The sequence below is a fragment of the Triturus cristatus genome, chromosome 2_2 (genome assembly GCF_964204655.1).
Source record: "Triturus cristatus chromosome 2_2, aTriCri1.1, whole genome shotgun sequence".
Taxonomy (NCBI): domain Eukaryota; kingdom Metazoa; phylum Chordata; class Amphibia; order Caudata; family Salamandridae; genus Triturus; species Triturus cristatus.
Genome location: NC_140582.1, coordinates 810,167,675 through 810,186,215, shown reverse-complemented (window position 1 = coordinate 810,186,215; position 18,541 = coordinate 810,167,675). Strand labels below are relative to the sequence as shown.

Here is an 18,541-nt window from a genome sequence, read left to right as displayed (position 1 = left end):
CCCCACTGCAGAGACCGCATATGCCACCTGGCATGATCTACGAGCAGGATGCATTCTGACCGAAACCTGGGACAAAGGCTGAAAGATCAGAATCATAGCCTGAATATCCAGGACTCGCTGCTCAGGAGGATAAACCCAAAACTGAGTTGTGTACAGAACCGCCCCAATGAAAAAGAGCTTCTGAGAGGGAGTCAGGTGTGACTTCGGCACGTTCAAAGCAAACCCCAGCAAGTGCAGGAGGTTTTGCTGTAGTCTTGAGGTGGGAGACAGCAACTTGGGGCGAGCTCGCCTAGAAGTCAGTCGTCGAGATAGGGAAAGACTGGAACCCCTGACCTGCGCAGATGAGCTGCGACCACCGCCAACACTTTCGTGAACACCCGAGGGGCGCTGGTAAGGCCAAAGGGGGGCACGGTAAACTGAAAGTGCTCGTGTCCTAACGTGAACCGCAGGTAACACCAGTGGGTCGGCAGGACGGGGATGTGAAAATAAGCGTCCCGCAAGTCCAACGCTACCATCCAGTCTCCAGGGTCGACGGCAGACAGGACCTGAGCTAGTGTCAACATCTTGAACTTCTCCTTCCGGAGGAAGCGGTCGACATTCCTGAGATCCAAGATAGGGCGCAGGCCTTTGTCCTTCTTGGGCACAAGAAAGTAGTGGGAATAGCAACCACGACCTACTTCTGGGACAGGAACTCGCTCGATGGCTCCCTTGGCCAAGAGTGCCGAAACTTCCTGTTGGATAAGGGCCAGATGATCCTCCGACATGCGATGGTGCTGAGTTGGCATGGATGGAGCTGTAGCCCCTTCGGACTATCTGCAAAACCCTCCTGTCCAACGTGATGGTGCACCAGTGGGGAAGATGATGGTGAATCCTGCCGCCCACTGGCGATTGGTGGCCCAGCAAGGTTGGATTAGGAGGGTTTGGAGTCTGCTGCAGAAGGGGCTGTGGTGGACTGGCCCATGCGCTGGCCCCCAGAACCATGCCGGTGGTTCCCACGTCCCCAGCAGCGCTGGTGATGAACAGCTTGTGCTGGCCTGTGGCACTGGGCGGGACATAGCGGAGTACCCCTTCCATAGCCACACAAGGCAGACTGTGCAGGGCGGGTGGTGGAGAGACCCAAGGACCTGGCCGTAGCCCTAGGGTCCTTAAAATGCTCCAATGCATTGTCTGCCTTGCCGCCGAACAGGAGACTGCCATCAAAGGGCATGTCCATTAAGAGTGGATTGGACATCCCCTGAAAAACCAGTCGACCTCAGCCAAGCGAAGCGTCGAAGGGCAACCGACGTGGAAATCGTCCTGCCTAACGAGTCGGCGGTGTCTAGTCCACAGCGAATGGTAAACTCTGCTTTGTTGTCTCCCCTCGGCAACTGAACGGGAGAGTATAGCCCGGGCCTCTTCTGGGCACTGGGGCAGCACTTGCGCCACCGTATCCCACACATTCCTTTATTAAGATTGCTTTCTTCACAGTAGCCAACGTGTTTGGTCCTATTTTAGGACTTCTTCAGCGCTACAAAACAGACAAACAATATTAAGAAACTTTAAAAACCAGATTGTGTGAATAGACAAAGCATTTATACAATCTGTTTATCAAATTAATTAAACTATAATAACAAAATTATCTGATCGTGCATCTGAGGCCTTATTCACACTAAACATATTTCCTGTGTTGGGCCTGGACTAGGTGCCAAAAAGGATGTCAGTGAGGGCTTCATTGAACAGCAGCAGGGGCTCCGAAGAGCTCACAGCCAATTGAAGCACCTCTGTCAGGAGGTTAGCTCGAGGTCAAGAGCCTCCCCCACCCTACGCAACACCACTGCGTAAGACGCTCCCTCCTCCGTAGTCACAGTAGGAGACTACAACATGCCAAGGTCTGGGGAAGTAGCCAGTCCACTGGCATCCCCCAACTCCTCTCGCCAGTCCGGATCATAATAACTGGTCAGTTAAAGGCTCTCCAGACCCCTCCCAGTCCTCCTCACCCTGCTCTGGTTGCCAATCTGGCCTAAAAGAACCAGGGTGGAGGAACCAGGGCACCAAGGTACCCGTCTGCGCCAGAACCGGCATCAGTCTATGTCGGTCCCGCTCAGTGTCCACGTTGGGGTGGAGGCCGGGGGTCGACGCCAGCTGGGGACACAACCGGCATAGGCTGTGGGCGTGGTGCCGGTTGAGTCGGCGCCGGGGGAGGCGTAGTCAGGTCGACCGGTGCCGATCCGGATCCAGGCCTGGATCCAAGAGGACTGTGTTGTCGGGGCCAAAGACACCGGCGTCGAAGACCCAGGGCCCGCAGCAGAGTCTGCAGACCCGAAGGATCGCAGGTGGAGTCGGGCTGCTCAAAGATGGCATGCATTACTTCGAAGAAACTCCAAAGCTGGGCAGCTTTCGCAACAGGTGCCAAAAAGAAACCCTGGTGCAAATCTTGCAAGAATACAACTCACTGGACTAGTGATTGTAAGAAGGGTGGAGCCCCCAACACTGTTGCCCCTAAGGCACCTGCTCCCAGTACTACTGTTAGCAGTGTTGGTCCCCAGACAAAGGGTGTAGTGGGAATCACTATGGGAACTGAAGGAGATTCTGACTTAGACAGAACCCTGACACAGGCAGTCCTGATCTGTGATGGGGACATAGATTTGTCCCTGACTGTGAGCCCCAGTAACCTGGGCAAGTACAGACAGGCTCCTTTAATTAATGAAAAAGTGGCTCAAGCCTACAGGGACACATGTGCCAGTGTCACCATGGTGACACCAGACTTTGTGGACCCTGGACAGTACATACCAGGTGAGAACTACCTGGTGACCAATGCCAGCAATGCCACTACTTCACATAGTGTGGCAGTTGTTAACTTCTCATGGGGAGGGGTAACTGGCCTCAAAAGGGTTGTGGTTAGTGCAGACCTCCCAGTAGAATGTTTGTTGGGCAATGACCTAGAGAGTTCTCTATGGTCTGAAGTGGAGTACAGGACACATGCAGAGATGTTAGGTATATCACCACATGTCCTTGCTGTGACCAGGTCACAGGCCAAAAAGTGCCTTACTGAACCACAGGTCTTGGATCCTGGAACAATGGACCAAGCACCTACCAAGAAGAAGAACAGGAGGGTTAAGGCAGTGCCTTCCCCCCTGCCTCAGAGTGATGATCAACCTTCCCAGGAAGCTGATCTAGAGAACCCTGAAGGAACTGTCCCTGAAGAGCTTGAACCTGATCAGGTTGAGTTTCTGGGGACAGGGGGACCTTCAAGGGCTGACTTGAGGCAGGCTCAGTTATCCTGTCCCTCTCTTGAACCCCTCAGACAGCTGGCTGCTGCTGAGGCTGCTGGGAATGCTCAAGGTACCCATAACGTGTATTGGGATGAAGGGCTCCTTTATTCAGAGGCTAGAGACCCCAAGCCTGGTGCCACCAGGAGGTTGGTTATACCTCTGCAATTTAGGGGCTTCCTTCTTACCTTGGCCCATGATATTCCTTTAGCAGGACACTTAGGCCAGAACAAGACTTGGGACAGGCTTGTCCCTCACTTTCACTGGCCTCACATGAATGAAGATACCAAGGAGTTTTGTCGCTCCTGTGTAACCTGCCAAGCCAGTGGCAAATCAGGTGGCACAACAAAGGCCCCCCTAATACCACTACCTGTGGTGGGGGTCCCCTTTGAAAGAGTGGGAATAGATATAGTGGGTCCCATGGATCCTCCCACTGCATCTGGGCACAGATTTATACTGGTGGTAGTGGATCATGCCACCAGGTATCCAGAGGCAATTCCCCTTAGGACCACTACAGCACCTGTTGTGGCCAGGGCCCTGCTGGGAGTATTCTCCAGAGTGGGGTTTCCTAAGGAGGTGGTTTCTGACAGAGGTACCAACTTCATGTCAGGATACTTGACAGCTATGTGGAAGGAATGTGGTGTCAACTACAAGTTCACCACCCCTTATCACCCACAATGCAATGGGCTTGCTGAGAGATTCAACAAGACCCTAAAGGGTATGATCAAAGGATTACCTGAAAAGCTCAGGCGAAGATGGGACATCCTTCTACCCTGCATTCTGTTTGCTTACAGAGAGGTCCCACAAAAGGGGGTTGGCTACAGCCCATTTGAATTGTTGTTTGGGCACCCTGTAAGAGGCCCACTGTGTTTGGTGAAGGAAGGATGGGAGTTACCTCTCAAAAAGCCTAAGCAAGACATAGTGGACTATGTACTTGGTCTCCGCTCCAGGATGGCTGAGTATATGGAGAAGGCATCCAAAAACCTTGAGGCAAGCCAGGCCTTACAGAAAGCTTGGCATGACCAAAAGGCTGTCTTGGTTGAGTTTCAGCCAGGACAGAAGGTATGGGTGTTGGAGCCAGTGGCCCCAGCAGCACTCCAAGACAAATGGTCTGGACCCCATACAATCCTGGAAAAGAAGGGAGAGGTCACCTACTTGGTGGACCTAGGAACTCCCAGGAGTCCCCACAGGGTACTCCATGTTAACAGGTTAAAAGCATATGTTGACAGGGCAGACATGGGCTTGCTCATGGCTACAGATGAGGGACAGGAGGAAGAGAGTGACCCTCTCCCAGACCTGTTGTCTCAGAACCCTGAGGATGGTTCAGTTGAAGGAGTGACCCTTGGAGGCAACCTCACTGATCATCAGCAGACTGAATGTAGACAAGTTCTACAATCATTCCAACACATGTTTTCCTTGATACCTAGCCAAACTGACTGGTGTACCCATGTGGTGGACACTGGTGACAGCCTGCCTATAAAGAACAAGCTTTACAGACAACCTGACCACGTCAGGGACTGTATAAAGGCTGAGGTACACAAAATGCTGGAATTGGGTGTCATTGAACCCTCAGAGAGCCCCTGGGCTAGCCCAGTGGTCCTGGTCCCCAAACCTCACACCAAAGATGGCAAGAGAGAGATGAGGTTCTGTGTGGATTACAGAGGACTCAATGCTGTCACTAGGACAGATGCACATCCTATTCCAAGGGCAGATGAGCTCATAGATAAACTGGCTTCTGCTAAGTTTTTGAGCACATTTGACTTGACAGCTGGCTATTGCCAAATCAGATTAGCTGAGGAGTCTAAGGCCAAAACAGCATTCTCAACCCCAGGTGGGCACTACCAATTTGTGGTGATGCCCTTTGGTCTGAAGAATGCACCTGCCACCTTCCAAAGGTTGGTGAATCAAGTCCTTACTGGGTTGGATGACTTTTGTGCAGCATACCTTGATGACATTGCTGTCTTTGGCTCCACCTGGGAGGATCACCTGATCCACCTGAAGAAGGCTCTTGAGGCTCTGCAAAGGGCAGGCCTCACTATCAAGGCTACTAAGTGCCAGATAGGGCAGAGTAAGGTTGTGTATTTGGGCCACCTTGTAGGTGGAGGCCAAGTTCAACCACTGGAGAGTAAGATACAATCCATCAAGGACTGGTCTCCTCCAACCACCCAGACTCAAGTTCGAGCTTTCTTGGGCTTGACTGGGTACTACAGGAAGTTTGTTAAGAACTATGGGTCCATTGTGACTCCTCTTAATGATCTGACATCCAAGAAGATGCCCAAAAAGGTTCAGTGGACAGTAAGCTGTCAAAAGGCATTTGATGACCTGAAGGAGGCCATGTGCTCTGCACCTATCCTGAAAAGTCCTGACTACTCCAAAGAGTTTATTGTCCAAACAGATGCTTCTGAGTTGGGTGTGGGAGCTGTGCTGTCACAACTTAATGTAGATGGTCAAGACCAACCCATTGCTTTTATTAGCAGAAGGTTGACCCCCAGAGAGAAGAATTGGTCAGCTATTGAGAGGGAGGCCTTTGCTGTGGTGTGGGCCCTGAAGAAGCTGAGGCCATACTTGTTTGGCACTCACTTCAAGATTCAGACCGACCATAAGCCCCTCTTGTGGCTAAATCAGATGAAGGGTGAAAACCCCAAACTGCTTAGGTGGTCCATTTCCCTACAGGGGATGGACTTTACAGTGGAGCACCGGCCAGGTACTGACCATGGGAATGCAGATGGTCTCTCCAGGTACTTCCACTTAGGACATGAAGACGAGACTGGTCAAGGCTAGTTTAATGTCCCTGCGTTTGGGGGGGGGGGGGGTTGTGTAGGAGAGTAGGGTCTGCTATCCTATGGTCACCCCAAATTTTTGCTTTTTGCTTCACTGGTTTTTGACATATTGAGGCTGTGGGCCTGCCAATCAGACCCCCAGCCTGCTGTTCTCTCTACTAAATTTACACTATGCACCATAGGTGCATAACCAATTGGAAGTGGATCACCCTGTGAGCCCCTGTACCAGTGTACACTAGGTACCCAGGGCATTGGTGTATCTAAGGCCTACCAGGGGCTGAAGCATGTATTGTGCCACCCCTGGCCTGGCCTAACAAATTTGACACAACTGGCTGATCACTCAGCTGGGGTAAGTTGGTGTAATCACCTCTTACTTAGGTGTAGTATACCTATACCTAACCTTAAATGGAACACATGGTAATCTATCAGCCACTCATATAGCAGGCCTTGACAATCCTGAAGGCAGAGTGCTTGGTTCCATGTGAGATGGTGCTCTGGCATGAGCTGAGCCTGTCTGCAGTGGTCGGAACAACTTCCTTCTACCGTTTCCACATATCGTCATACCATATACTCGTAAGTGCATTATGAACCTCGCGGTTAAATGCTATCTTTGGTTTGGCTTTATCAAAACATGTCGAGTAAGGTGTCATACGAATTGGAATACTAACCCCTCGCCAATTCTGGCGACGGGGTTAGCATTCCACCCTTCTAGAGGGACACGACATGTACAGTACCTGAAACCCGGGTAAGATCAGACATAGCCTCAGCTCCACAAAATGGATGCTGCCACCACAGACACAAGTCTGCCCTCCTGCTGCTGGGAGTCCTTCCAGCTTGGGAGGTGTGGACAAAGGGTTTCCTGCCAGGGGAGGTGTGTGCACCACCCCAGACAGGATTTTGTGTATTGGTCAGGTAGGGCTTGAAAGAAACCAGACATGCCTGAGGCTCAAAAGGAGCCTTGGTGCATATGCCAGTTCAAACCGGTCCTGGGGCACACCAGTCCCGGGCCTGGGGCGAGCTGGACAAAGGATTGGGGGTGTAACCACCCCCTTCCTGGTCCCACCCTTAGGGAGGGACCTAGCAGGTAGTCCGGCCCCTAGAATCCGCTTAAAGGTAGGAGCTGTGTCCTAAGACTTCAGACATCCTGGAATCAACTTATCTACAAGAAGAAGACGGGAACTTCGACGCTCTGCCGCACAGAGGACTGAAGGAAATCTCCCCTGTGGTCAGGGAGTGACCACCTTGCTAACACAAGCACCATCCAGCGAATCAACGTCTGCTTTGCCGCCGCCTCCCGCCGGAGCCCGAGCCCAGAGACTGACAAGACCTGGACCTCCAGACCTCTCACCGCCTGATCCACAGTCCCTGAAAAGAAGGAACCCGTGGAGGCACCGAGACACGTGGAGCCAGCCATCTTGAAAAGACCACGACAAGCTGCAAGCGCGACAACCGAGGCTCCCTCCAAGTTGTGCTTTGGGTCCTGAGAAGCCCAACACCCGAGTAGCATCTGCACCAAAGGTGAGCCCTCCAGCATCTCCACGATCTGCGTGGGGCCCTTCTGCATTTTGCCACTCGACGCGCCTAACCGGTTGCTGGCCCGTTGGCTAGTGGCCATCTTGGCGACGAACTTCAAGAACTACACCGCTGGTCTGGTTGCTCCAGACTGGCCCTTGCTCCCCTCCAAAGGAGCAGTCCCTCTGACCTTGCTGGTCAGAACCATCAGCTTATTTCGTTTTCCACAACAATTGCTTTTGCCAAGGCTTGTTTGCTTCGACCAAGTCGCCGACACCGCCGACAGCGAGAGCCTGCGTGGGACAGCTCGTGAACCGACTCCTGGACGTCGTCGACCTTCAGGGACCACGTGGCTGTAGAGACAAGCTGCACCTTTCCTCCTGTTTGCACCCGACATCACCTGGTACCCCCACCTGGTGCCACGCTGGTCACTGGCTAGTGACTTTGAACACTGTCCCCTCTGCTTACAGGTCATCTACAACTCCGATCCACTCTTGGATCCACCGCATCCCTTCCGGACCGACCGCCTGCAGCATCCTTGTCTTCAGGCTCCATTGAACAGATAGAAGAAACCCGACGCACTTCGAGACCTATGCACCCGCTTCCTGTGGGTGAGGTAAAGCTGGCACTCCGGTGCCCAAGTGTAGAGTATCATCTCTAGTGTCTGTGTTTCCAATCTTGAGTTCATAGTCCATCCGGAAGATCCTCTTTGCAGTAACTTTGTACTTTTTACGCACCCATTGAAAACCTATGGGAGCTCGCGTGTGACTGTTTGCTCTGCACACGCAACCCGTGGACCTCCTGGTCACTAACTAACGTTAGCTCCTTGTAGGCCCAGCAATTCTAGAGGCCCTAGGCCTTTTCCCTTTTCTGTTCGTGGTACTTATACCACTATTTTAGTATATGGTTCGAGTGGCCACCAGGGCCTATCCATATAAAGTGCAACTTCTGTGTATTCTAACGTATTCTTGTTTAACGATTTGTGCTCCTGTGCTCATAAAGAGTCTAGGGGTTACTTTGAGAAATAAATACATATATATTTTCAATATATATCTGTGTGGTGTCCTTTCATTGGTATAAAAGGGGGTTACATTTGGTAAAACAGCCTGCTTAACACGCTTTAACGAGTTTAGCCTCAAAGACTGCTTAGCCTACGCTACCACTAGGGCAGCTAGTCCGAAAAGGTTGACTTACAACCACACCATAAGGGTTGCTTGGCATGGTACAAGGTGGTCACTTTAACTAGTGAACATCATATACCAGGCCAACTTCTCACAACCACACACTAAGGATAGACTATATAGCAGTGTCTCCCCTAGCGGTGGTCACCTGTATCCGTTGCAGCAGTTTGGAATAGAGTTTTTAGGACAGCTTGGCCTACTGAAGCTTGTTGTTTGGATTGCACATCGACACAGTAGTGCTTAGTGAAGGTGTGTGTAGTAGACCATGTGGCTGCTTTGCAAATGTCTTCTAAGGGGATGTTCCCTAAGAATGCCATAGAAGCCCCTATTTTACGCGTGGAGTGCGCCCTAGGGGGAACGGTAAGAGTACGTTTAGCTTTTGGTAACATATTTGGATAGATTTGACTATCCATCTGGCGATACCCGATTTGGAAATAGGGTTGCCTTTATGTGGTGGAGCGAAAGCAACAAACAGTTGCTTGGTTTTCCGAAAGGGTTTGGTTCTGTCGATGTAATACAGCAAGGCTCTCTTAACATCTAAGGTATGAAGTGCCCTCTCAGCTACTGAGCCTGGATTAGGGAAGAAGACTGGCAGTTCGACAGACTGGTTTAGATGGAAAGGGGAGATGACTTTAGGGAGGAATTTTGGGTTTGTCCTAAGAACCACTTTGTTACGATGTAGTCGTAGGAAGGGTTCTTCAAGAGTTAAGGCTTGTATTTCACTTACTCTTCGCAGGGATGTGATTGCAACAAGGAAAGCCACTTTCCATGTTAGGAACTGCAGTTCGCATTTGTGCATTGGTTCAAATGGGGGAACCATGAGCCTTGTTAGAACAATATTAAGGTTCCACACTGGTGAAGGTGGTAATCTTGGAGGAATAATTCTTTTAAGACCTTCCATAAATGCTTTAATGGCTGGTACCTTAAAGAGGGACAGGTGTTGCCTATTTTGCAAGTAGGCTGCTAATGCCGCTAGATGTAGACGTAATACGCTAAATTGCATCTTTGCAAGTGTAGTAAATAGCAAATTATGTTTTGGATGGACGCATCCAGTGGACGCATGTGATTGTTAGTGCAGTAAATGGCAAATCTTTTCCATTTTGCTGCATAACACGCCCTAGTAGTAGGTCTTCTGGCTTCTTTTATGATATTCATACAGTCTGGAGGAAGGTTGAGGTATCCGAACTCTAAGACTTCAGGAGCCAGATTGCAAAGTTCAGAGTTTGAGGATCTGGGTGTCTGATTTGTCCATGGTTCTGGGTTAATAGAGCCGGGGAGAGACGCAATTTTTGATGTGGAACTAGAGATAGTTCCAGAAGTGTGGTGAACCAGGGTTGACGTGCCCAAGTGGGAGCTACTAGGATGAGCGTTAGCGACTGTTGTTTGTTTGCGTACCACAAATGGAATGAGTGGGAGAGGCAGAAAAGCGTACGCAAATCTGCCTGACCAGTTCATCCATATCGCATTGCCCTTTGACTGTGGGTGTGGAAACCTGGCGGCGAAGGTTGGGCATTTTGCGTTTTCTTGTGTGGCGAACAGGTCTATGTCTGGTTGTCCCCACTTTTGGAAGAATGGGAGTAGGACTTTGGGGTGTAATTCCCATTCGTGTATTTGCTGTGTGTGGCGACTTAGGAGGTCGGCCACTTGGTTCTGAACCCCTGGGAGGTGTTCTGCTAGCAGGTAGATGTTTTGGGAAATTGCCCATCTCCAGATTTGTTGTGCAAGTTGGGACAGTTGTAGAGAATGTGTCCCCCCCCTGCTTCTGTATGTAATACATTGTGGTCATGTTGTCCGTGCGGATGAGGACAGTTCTGTTTTTTAGATGCACTTGGAAGGATTTGAGTGCTAGGAACACCGCCAGAAGTTCTAGGTGATTGATGTGGAGCTGTTTTTGTTGAGTGGTCCACCTGCCCTGAGTGGTGTGTTGAAGGAGGTGGGCTCCCCACCCTGTGAGAGATGAGTCGGTGGTCAGCACAATTTGTGGAAGAGGCTCTAAGAACGGCCGCCCTTTGGACAGGTTGATGGTGTTCCACCACTTCAGTGAACGAAGTGAGCGGCTGTCCACCAACACCAGATCGGTAAGTTGTCCGTGGGCCTGGTTCCACTGTTGTGCTAGACATTCCTGTAAGGGACGCATTTGAAGGCGTGCGTGGGGTACTATGGAGAAGCATGACTCCATCATGCCTAAGAGTTGCATGAACACTCTTGCTGGAAGAGAGTGTTGTGTTTGAAATTTTTTGATGAGATTTTGTATGTTGGCTATCCTGGCTGTGCTGGGATAAGCTATGGCCTTGGATGGATCTATGGTGGCTCTCAGGTATTGATGTACGTGGGAGGGTTGTAGTTGAGATTTGGGATAGTTGATTGTAAATCCCAAGTTGTGTAGTGTTTGAATAGTGCGGTGAGTGTGGAGAACGCATTTGTCGAGAGTATTGGCTTTTATGAGCCAATCGTCCAGATAGGGGAAGACATGGATTTGTTGTCTCCTGAGATGCGCTGCCACAACTGCTAAGCATTTGGTGAATACCCTGGGTGCGGTTGTTACTCCGAATGGGAGAACTGTAAACTGATAGTGCTGACCGTCTACCACGAATCGTAGATACTTCCTGTGCGCAGGATGCATAGGGATGTGAAAATATGCGTCCTTGAGGTCCAATGTGGCAAGGAAGTCGCCTTGTTGAAGTAATGGAAGGACCTGCTGGAGAGTGATTATGTGGAAGTGGTCGGATTGTATATACTGGTTTAGTAGTCTGAGGTCTAGTATGGGTCTTAAGGTCTTGTCCTTTTTGGGAATGAGGAAGTATAGAGAATATACTCCTGTTTCCTGATGTTGGAGTGGAACTGGTTCTATTGCGTGTTTTTTAAGCAAAGACTGAATTTCCTGTTTGAGGAGCGTGAGGTGGTGAGACGACATGGGACGGTGTTTGGGTGGTATGTTTGGGGGGTGTTTATGAGTTCGAGGCAGTAGCCAGACTGGATAATTTGTCTTGCCCACCTGTCTGTTGTGATGGAATTCCAGACAGGTAGGAACTGTTGAAGTCTTCCCCCGACCGGAGTGGAATGGTCTGGGGGAGTGGTGGTAAGTCACTGTTTAGTGGCTGTAGAGGTGCGGGTGTTGTTGTTGCCCCACCCTCGGCCTTTGGTATTATTTCCTCTGTAACCTCCTCTAAAATATCCTCGGTTAGGGGATGTTTGACCTGATGTTTTGAAGGTGGAAGAGGTGTCTGTTCCCACATTTTTGGAGGCCCCTCTATAAAAGGAGCGACGAAAGGAGCCTCTGGCTTGAGGAGACTGTAATGCTCCCATTGATTTGGCAGTCTCATTATCTTTCTTCATTTTTTCTAATGCAGTGTCTACTGCGGGTCCAAATAGTTGCTCCTGATTAAAGGGTTGAGCAAGAATGGTGGTTTGTACATCCAACTTAAAGCCGGAAATGCGGAGCCATGCGTGGCGTCTAAGCAATACGCTTGTGTTGACTGCCCTAGAGGCGGTGTCCGCTGCGTCTAATGCACATTTGATGGAGGCATTTGATAATAGTTTGCCCTCTTCGATGAGGTCATTGGCCTGGGATTTGTATTGATAAGGCAGGTGTTGCAAAAGGTCCTCTAGTTGATCATAATGAGCCCTATCATAGCGAGCCAATATGGCTTGTGTATTGGCAATACGCCAGTGGTTAGCAGCTTGTGCGGCAACCCTTTTGCCGGAAGCCTCCAAGAGTTTAGACTCTTTGTCTGGGGGCAGTATGTTTGGGAGTTCGCCCGCTTTCTGGCATTTGACACGACTAGAGAGTCTAAGGGGAGTTGCGCTTTGATGTACGCAGGATCCTGTGGTGCCGGTCTGTATTTTTTTTTTTCGATCCAGGGGTTAAGAACCTTGGCCCTAACAGGGTCTTTAAAAACCTCAGGTGCGTCTGTGTGCATGGTGACGCCATGAAACAGTGCCGCCCTGTTTATAAGCTGACCAAACCCTAAATGGTCATCAAGAGGGGAGGGTTTTGAGGGGTATGGAGTGGGATCAGGCATGTCAGGCATAGGGTAAGCCCAGTCATCTATGGGTACCGTGTCCGGGAGTGTAAAGGGATCATTAGGATCAGTGGGATCATTAAAGAAATCCGGGTCTCCCCCTTCCCCTAAATCATCATCATCATGTGGAGGTGGTGTGTGAGAAGGAGATGGTAGAGGAGAAGGCGGTGGGGGGATGAGATAGGAGGTAATATAAGAGAGGAAGGACGTATGGGTGAAGTGGCACAGTCCTCCTTCTTTAGAGGAGCTGGAGGAGGTGTTGTGTCCAGCTTCCTTTTCTTGTATGGCACCGCTGTGACATGTCCGGTTTTAGGATTGATGTAAATTCGTTTTTGCGTTGGATCTGGCCGAAAAAGTTCCTCAGTGTCCGAAGGTTGCTTTGGCGCCGACTTTTTGGGTTCCGATCTGGATTTTGTGAGATCGGCAGGTTTTTTGTGGACTTTTTTCGGCACCGAGGATGTCTTTGGTGCCGAAAAACTTTTCGGGTCCGATGGAGTTTTCGGTGCCGGTGGAGACGTCTGTACCGAGTGACGTTTCGGTGCCGATGGAGATTTCGACCTCGGAGCCTGCTTCGGTGCCGAAGGTATTGTAGGCACAATAATATTAGGTTTGCTCGAGCCCGAGCCACCTGCAGGCTTAGTTTTCTTAGGAGCCGGGCCCGGGGGCGGGGCTTCTGAAGATGATTTTGGATCGCGACTGGGCCCAGCTGGCAGAGTCTTGACCAATGTCTTTTTTGGTGGGGTTGGGGTAGGGGAGCTGGTACTCACAGGCTGCCCCGGATCCGACTCGTCGGCCTCTGACACGATCTGGAGGTCTTCGGAATCGTCGTCAGGGACATCCTGTGCAAAGATGTCTTCTGGTTCCGGAACCGGTTTGGCCATGATACGGCGTCGAGCTCTTCGATCCCGGATAGTTTTCTTCGAACGGAATGCGGCGCACGCTGGACAGCTGGATTCGTTGTGGTCTGGTGAGAGGCACAAATTACAGACCTCGTGGTGATCACTGTGGGGGAACCCACATTGGGGGCATTTTTTAAAGGGTGTCCTTTTCATCAGCCGCGTCCGGAGCCGGTCCGATGGGATTTCGACGTCGAGTTATAAATTTTTGAGAGTTGTTGTGATTGCTAGAAGTTTTCTGCTGGAGCGGAAAAAAGGTCATCCGAACCCAATGGCAGAAAAAAACAATCTGAGGATGGAGTGGATGCCCATGCGCACTGTTGTCCAGAGGAGGAATCACCTATCTCGTGACCAAACACTTCTTCCGAAGACAACAACAACCTGCAGTCATCCGAGCCCAACACCAGATGGCGATCTTATCCTTAGTGTGTGGTCTGCAGCTCATATGCCTCGAACAATATTTTATATAATATTCTTGATATGTGATTTTATGAATTTCAAAAGATAAGGTTTATTGTGTCTGAAGCGAATGTATTGTGAAGCTGATGTGCAGTGATCGATTTTACTTGCGTGTACTTGTTGATGAGTTTTTAAAATTCGAACTGACAAAATATTGAAATAACTGGCATGTAGTAAATTCTACTCCAGACTTAATTATGGGCTTTTATGGAATGATACCATTAGAATATACTGGAATAGTTTTTTTCATGTTAGTAACTGTCCGACTTTGCATTGGTCAATCATGGCTGGACTCGGGTACCCTCGATGTTTCGCTCTGGTGGTCACAGTTTCTGTTTATATGTGGATTGGAGAAGGCTATTGTCAATAATAATCCTAATAGAAAACAGAAAAAGCTAATTTGAGGTCCAACCATTAGATCGATTTTGCAAAGTTAAATGATATGCAATTTCCCTACGGATAGAAGACTTTACTGTACATTAAATTATAAGCTGGAGCAGTGTGATATATATATATATGTTTTTAAAACTCTTTATTAACATTGCTCAAAAGAACATAGTTTACATGAATCACTTGTGTTTGTACATGCTGAGGTTTGGACAATACAGCAATAATATTTACAAGAGATAGGAGACTGTAATTCATTAATGGCTCCCCGGGTATACTTTCATAACATGACATTATTTTAAAAAAAAGTCTTAGTCCGGTTCATCCCTTCCATCCACCACTCCGCTCCGTCTCAGCTGTTGCATATCACTCTCCCACCAGCGTCGCCGTCATGGTGCCCATACTTCCTCCCATTTTTTTGAACACATCCCCTACTCTTATGCACTGTCTCTTCAGCCCGCTGACACCAGTCAAGATCCCATTCCCACTCTTCCAATGACGGAGGCGAAGACGCACTCCACCCCCTGGCAATGTTTCTCTTGGCGAACCCAGCTGCAAGTGCCAACAATATTCGTACATGTCTGAGCCAATCAGAGTCCCCTTTAATCATCAAATTATTATATATATAAAAAGGTTTTAAATAATCAAGGATCTGATTATCACTTCTCTGCTTTATATGTTATGATTAACTGATGAATGCCATGTTAATCCTCCAATTAGCATTTTTTTTTTTTTTGCCATTTACACTCTTGAAAACAAAATAACTATCCTCAAACATTATCTAGAAATGCATGGACCAGAGCTAGAAGAACCTTTCTAAAGAGGATGTTTTACTTCTCTTCCAAGACACTAGCAAAACATAGAACGAACAGTAGGTTCAACAGTGTGTGTCAATAGCATTCTTGTATGACTAGCCAGAGAAGGTTCTCAGCAAAGTGAGCTGCAAGTGCTAGGAATGAGGCAAATTGTAAACGTCGGACAAATATCCACTACAGGCAGTAAACTGGTTTGACAAGACTCCAGCAGCTCACAATAATAGAGCTCCCACCACGAGATCCAAAGGTCTAAAAACATGGCCTGGAATGACTGGTCTTGAGTGATAGAAAGAGGAAGCAGAATGCCAAATAGCCTGAAAGAAAGTTCAATTTTGAAATGTAAAGAGATATGGTTAGGAAATAAAAGAGGTCAAACATGTTGTTAATTTAGATGAAAGGAGCAAACAAAGGACTATAAAGAGCATACACCACTCTTACCTGATCTGCTCCAGTGAGGTGTATGAAGCCTTCAAGAATATATGGGCTTAATCTGTCCATTATATCTAATGCCAATTCTTCATCACCCTAAAACACAAACCAGAAATCCAGAAAATGTCACTACAGCACAGGAACTGATTGCACTAACTAGCAGAATATATTAATAAAAATAAAAAATAAATTTAAAAGACAACGCATTGGAGGCCTACCTTTGAAAGCTCTAAAATGGTAAACAAAGCCCGTACTTCTTTGAGAACATTGACAGCCAAACGCCTGGTAGCGGGCCGACTACTGCACAGAATCACCAGTGCAAATCCTTCCACAATATGGAATACACTTGAATACGGACTCCTCTCTAAAGGAAGTGTGTGAATGGCCCCATTAGAAACACCACGCTGAAATGAAAGTTAAAACAAAAATGGTATTGTTAATGGCAGAGGAAAATTTGTGGTTTCATCGTATTGTCAATCATAACTAATCATATGGCTCCTTTTCACAAATTATGCAACACAAGCAGAAAATTTAATTATTCAACACAAGCAGAAAAATAAAAATGTCTCAGAAGGAACAAGTTACATAAACTATAATAAACTTTCGTAACATCGCTCCTGAAGTTTGAAGACTGAACCACAAATTTCCTAACACTGATAAGATCCAGAAATACTTGACCAACACTTTTAATTAATTCTTCCATATGTACAACATGGGCATGAGACACTGAATAGAAACGCATAACACCTTGAATGCTAAGGAGCATCAGGCCTGCTGCTGCAGATCAGTGCCAGAGTGCACTCAAATCGCAGATCAGTGCCAGAGTGCACTCTATTGGTTCCTTCATTTGATAATTTGTTCCTAAACATTACCAAGCAGTTAGAAATTATTCAGAAGTGAAAGTGGCTATCTGATATGACAAAACATTTCCAATAAATTCTGTAAATCAAATCTATATTTTTTCTGGAGGCAGTAATATTAACAGAATGGTAAAAAATATTTTCATGTGGCAGCTTCATAGATCCAAGATCATTAGTAGTTCAATTCCCCTGTTTATCCCCCAGCTAGTCTTTTATTACGCTAAAAAGAGATCCAAAGGGAAAACTGGCGAAGCAATTGAAAAGTCTCAGAGCAGCAAATGTAGCTGTCAGTGCTTACGCAAATGTTGCTTATGATGAAATTAAACTGAATTAGGAAATCTGTATCACAGCAATATGTTGTATTGCAGTGGTTCTTCAACATTTGAATTCGGAGGACCTCCCCCAACTTATTTGTTACTGGAATCTTGGGACCCACAGTGATTCATTATTAGAATACAGGGACCCCGGCATAAGCAATTTCAATTACTTGAACTGCAAACCAATACACAAAAAAACAGAAACAATGATCCATCAAACAAAGACATATGAGGACATATATTTTATTTAATTTACAAATATTAATTTTAATGGGAAGGTTGGAGCTTTTCTAAATGCAACGGTTTATACTATACTCTGTTTGATGCACCTGCACTATCCCACAAACCAATTTAAGGATACCAAATACATTTTTAGTCTCGAATTTCATATTCCTTCACATTTACAAAACGTTTTAAAATGATCAGTTTTATCGACAATCAGTCGGTGGAGTTGCTGAGTAGCCATAATGGACGAGCAGGGGTCGCCGGACCACAGTTTAAGATCCACTGTTGTAGAGGCTTAGCATGGCAGAACAATTATCCACTCTCAAATTCACACTATTGCAAAACAAACTTCTACAGCATCGAGCTGGCGTACTTCTTTCAAATGAACAATCAAAACCTCCTTAAAATCAAACATCTACCCGCTGCTTCCTCACTATGGAGTTTAAACTCAAGTAGACCTGTGGGTGACCCGTTACAAAAAGTAAAGTCCTAATCTCGGGTTCTCTACACCAGCAGAAACCCTATGCTTAGCTGAAGCACTATAAGGGCTAATGGCAAATTAAATCTTCCAACAGCTGTCCTAGATTTTTTGTTTTTTAAATTGAAGTGTCTAGCACACTATCTGATGTAGACAACTCATCCAAAGAGCAACTGGGGTTTAAGCCTACGTAGCCTTTGTAGTTTTAATAGGCATTTGTTTTTGGTCCAAAAAACCTTGCTGTGGCTCTAAATGTACATTGTATCAACTCTTTTGTGGGTCTCAAGTCTTGTTTGCTTTTCCGAGGCCTTAATTTGACTACTCTGATGTCACTATGAACGGCAAGGCATAGAACCCCTTTGAGGAACTGAATGTCAAAGAAATGAGGCAAAAAGATTGACAATTACATATATTGGCTTTATTGCACTATATCATTCGACATCATTGTTACACTACAGGGCAGAACAATCCAGGTTGTTTTAAAAGGAATTAAGTCTCCTTTACTCTATTTCCATATCAGCTCAGCAACTTACATTAATTATATTACCTTCAAAAATGTACTGCTGAATGATGTGGTGGTGCAAATGTAGTGCCCTATGGAACAACGTAGCAGACTTACATTAATACCACAACTGAATCCATCACCACAAGAGCCCTCATGAGATAATTTTGGGGGCTCCCAACTCAGTTTTCACAGGAGTACAAGCTTTACTATTTTTGTTTTCTAGGAGGGATTGTGCTGTCTAAAATAGGGATTGTGCTGTCTAAAATTCAATCCCATATGAAAATCCTTTCAGCCAGGAAAGGTCATCGATGGATTCTATATAATATACTAACAATCAGAGACACATTCCTCAGAAAAGTCTGCCATAACCTGCCCCCTGGAGGCCATCATAATACAGATTATACAACAATCTATGGGACAATTGGGG

At 47.5% G+C, this 18,541-nt stretch overlaps 1 protein-coding gene across 19 annotated transcripts in view; it reads right to left on the bottom strand.

Moving 5' to 3' along the window:
* FRYL (FRY like transcription coactivator) overlaps positions 1-18,541 on the bottom strand; it is a 2,516,714-nt gene that overhangs the window by 1,667,893 nt on the left and 830,280 nt on the right. For all 19 annotated transcript variants that reach the window (XM_085642132.1, XM_085642134.1, XM_085642126.1 and 16 more), the window contains 2 exons: positions 15,948-16,133; positions 15,739-15,825 (listed from right to left, as the gene is read on the bottom strand). In XM_085642132.1, coding sequence (XP_085498258.1) covers positions 15,739-15,825; positions 15,948-16,133 — 273 coding nt within the window. The remainder of the gene's footprint in view (positions 1-15,738; positions 15,826-15,947; positions 16,134-18,541) is intronic.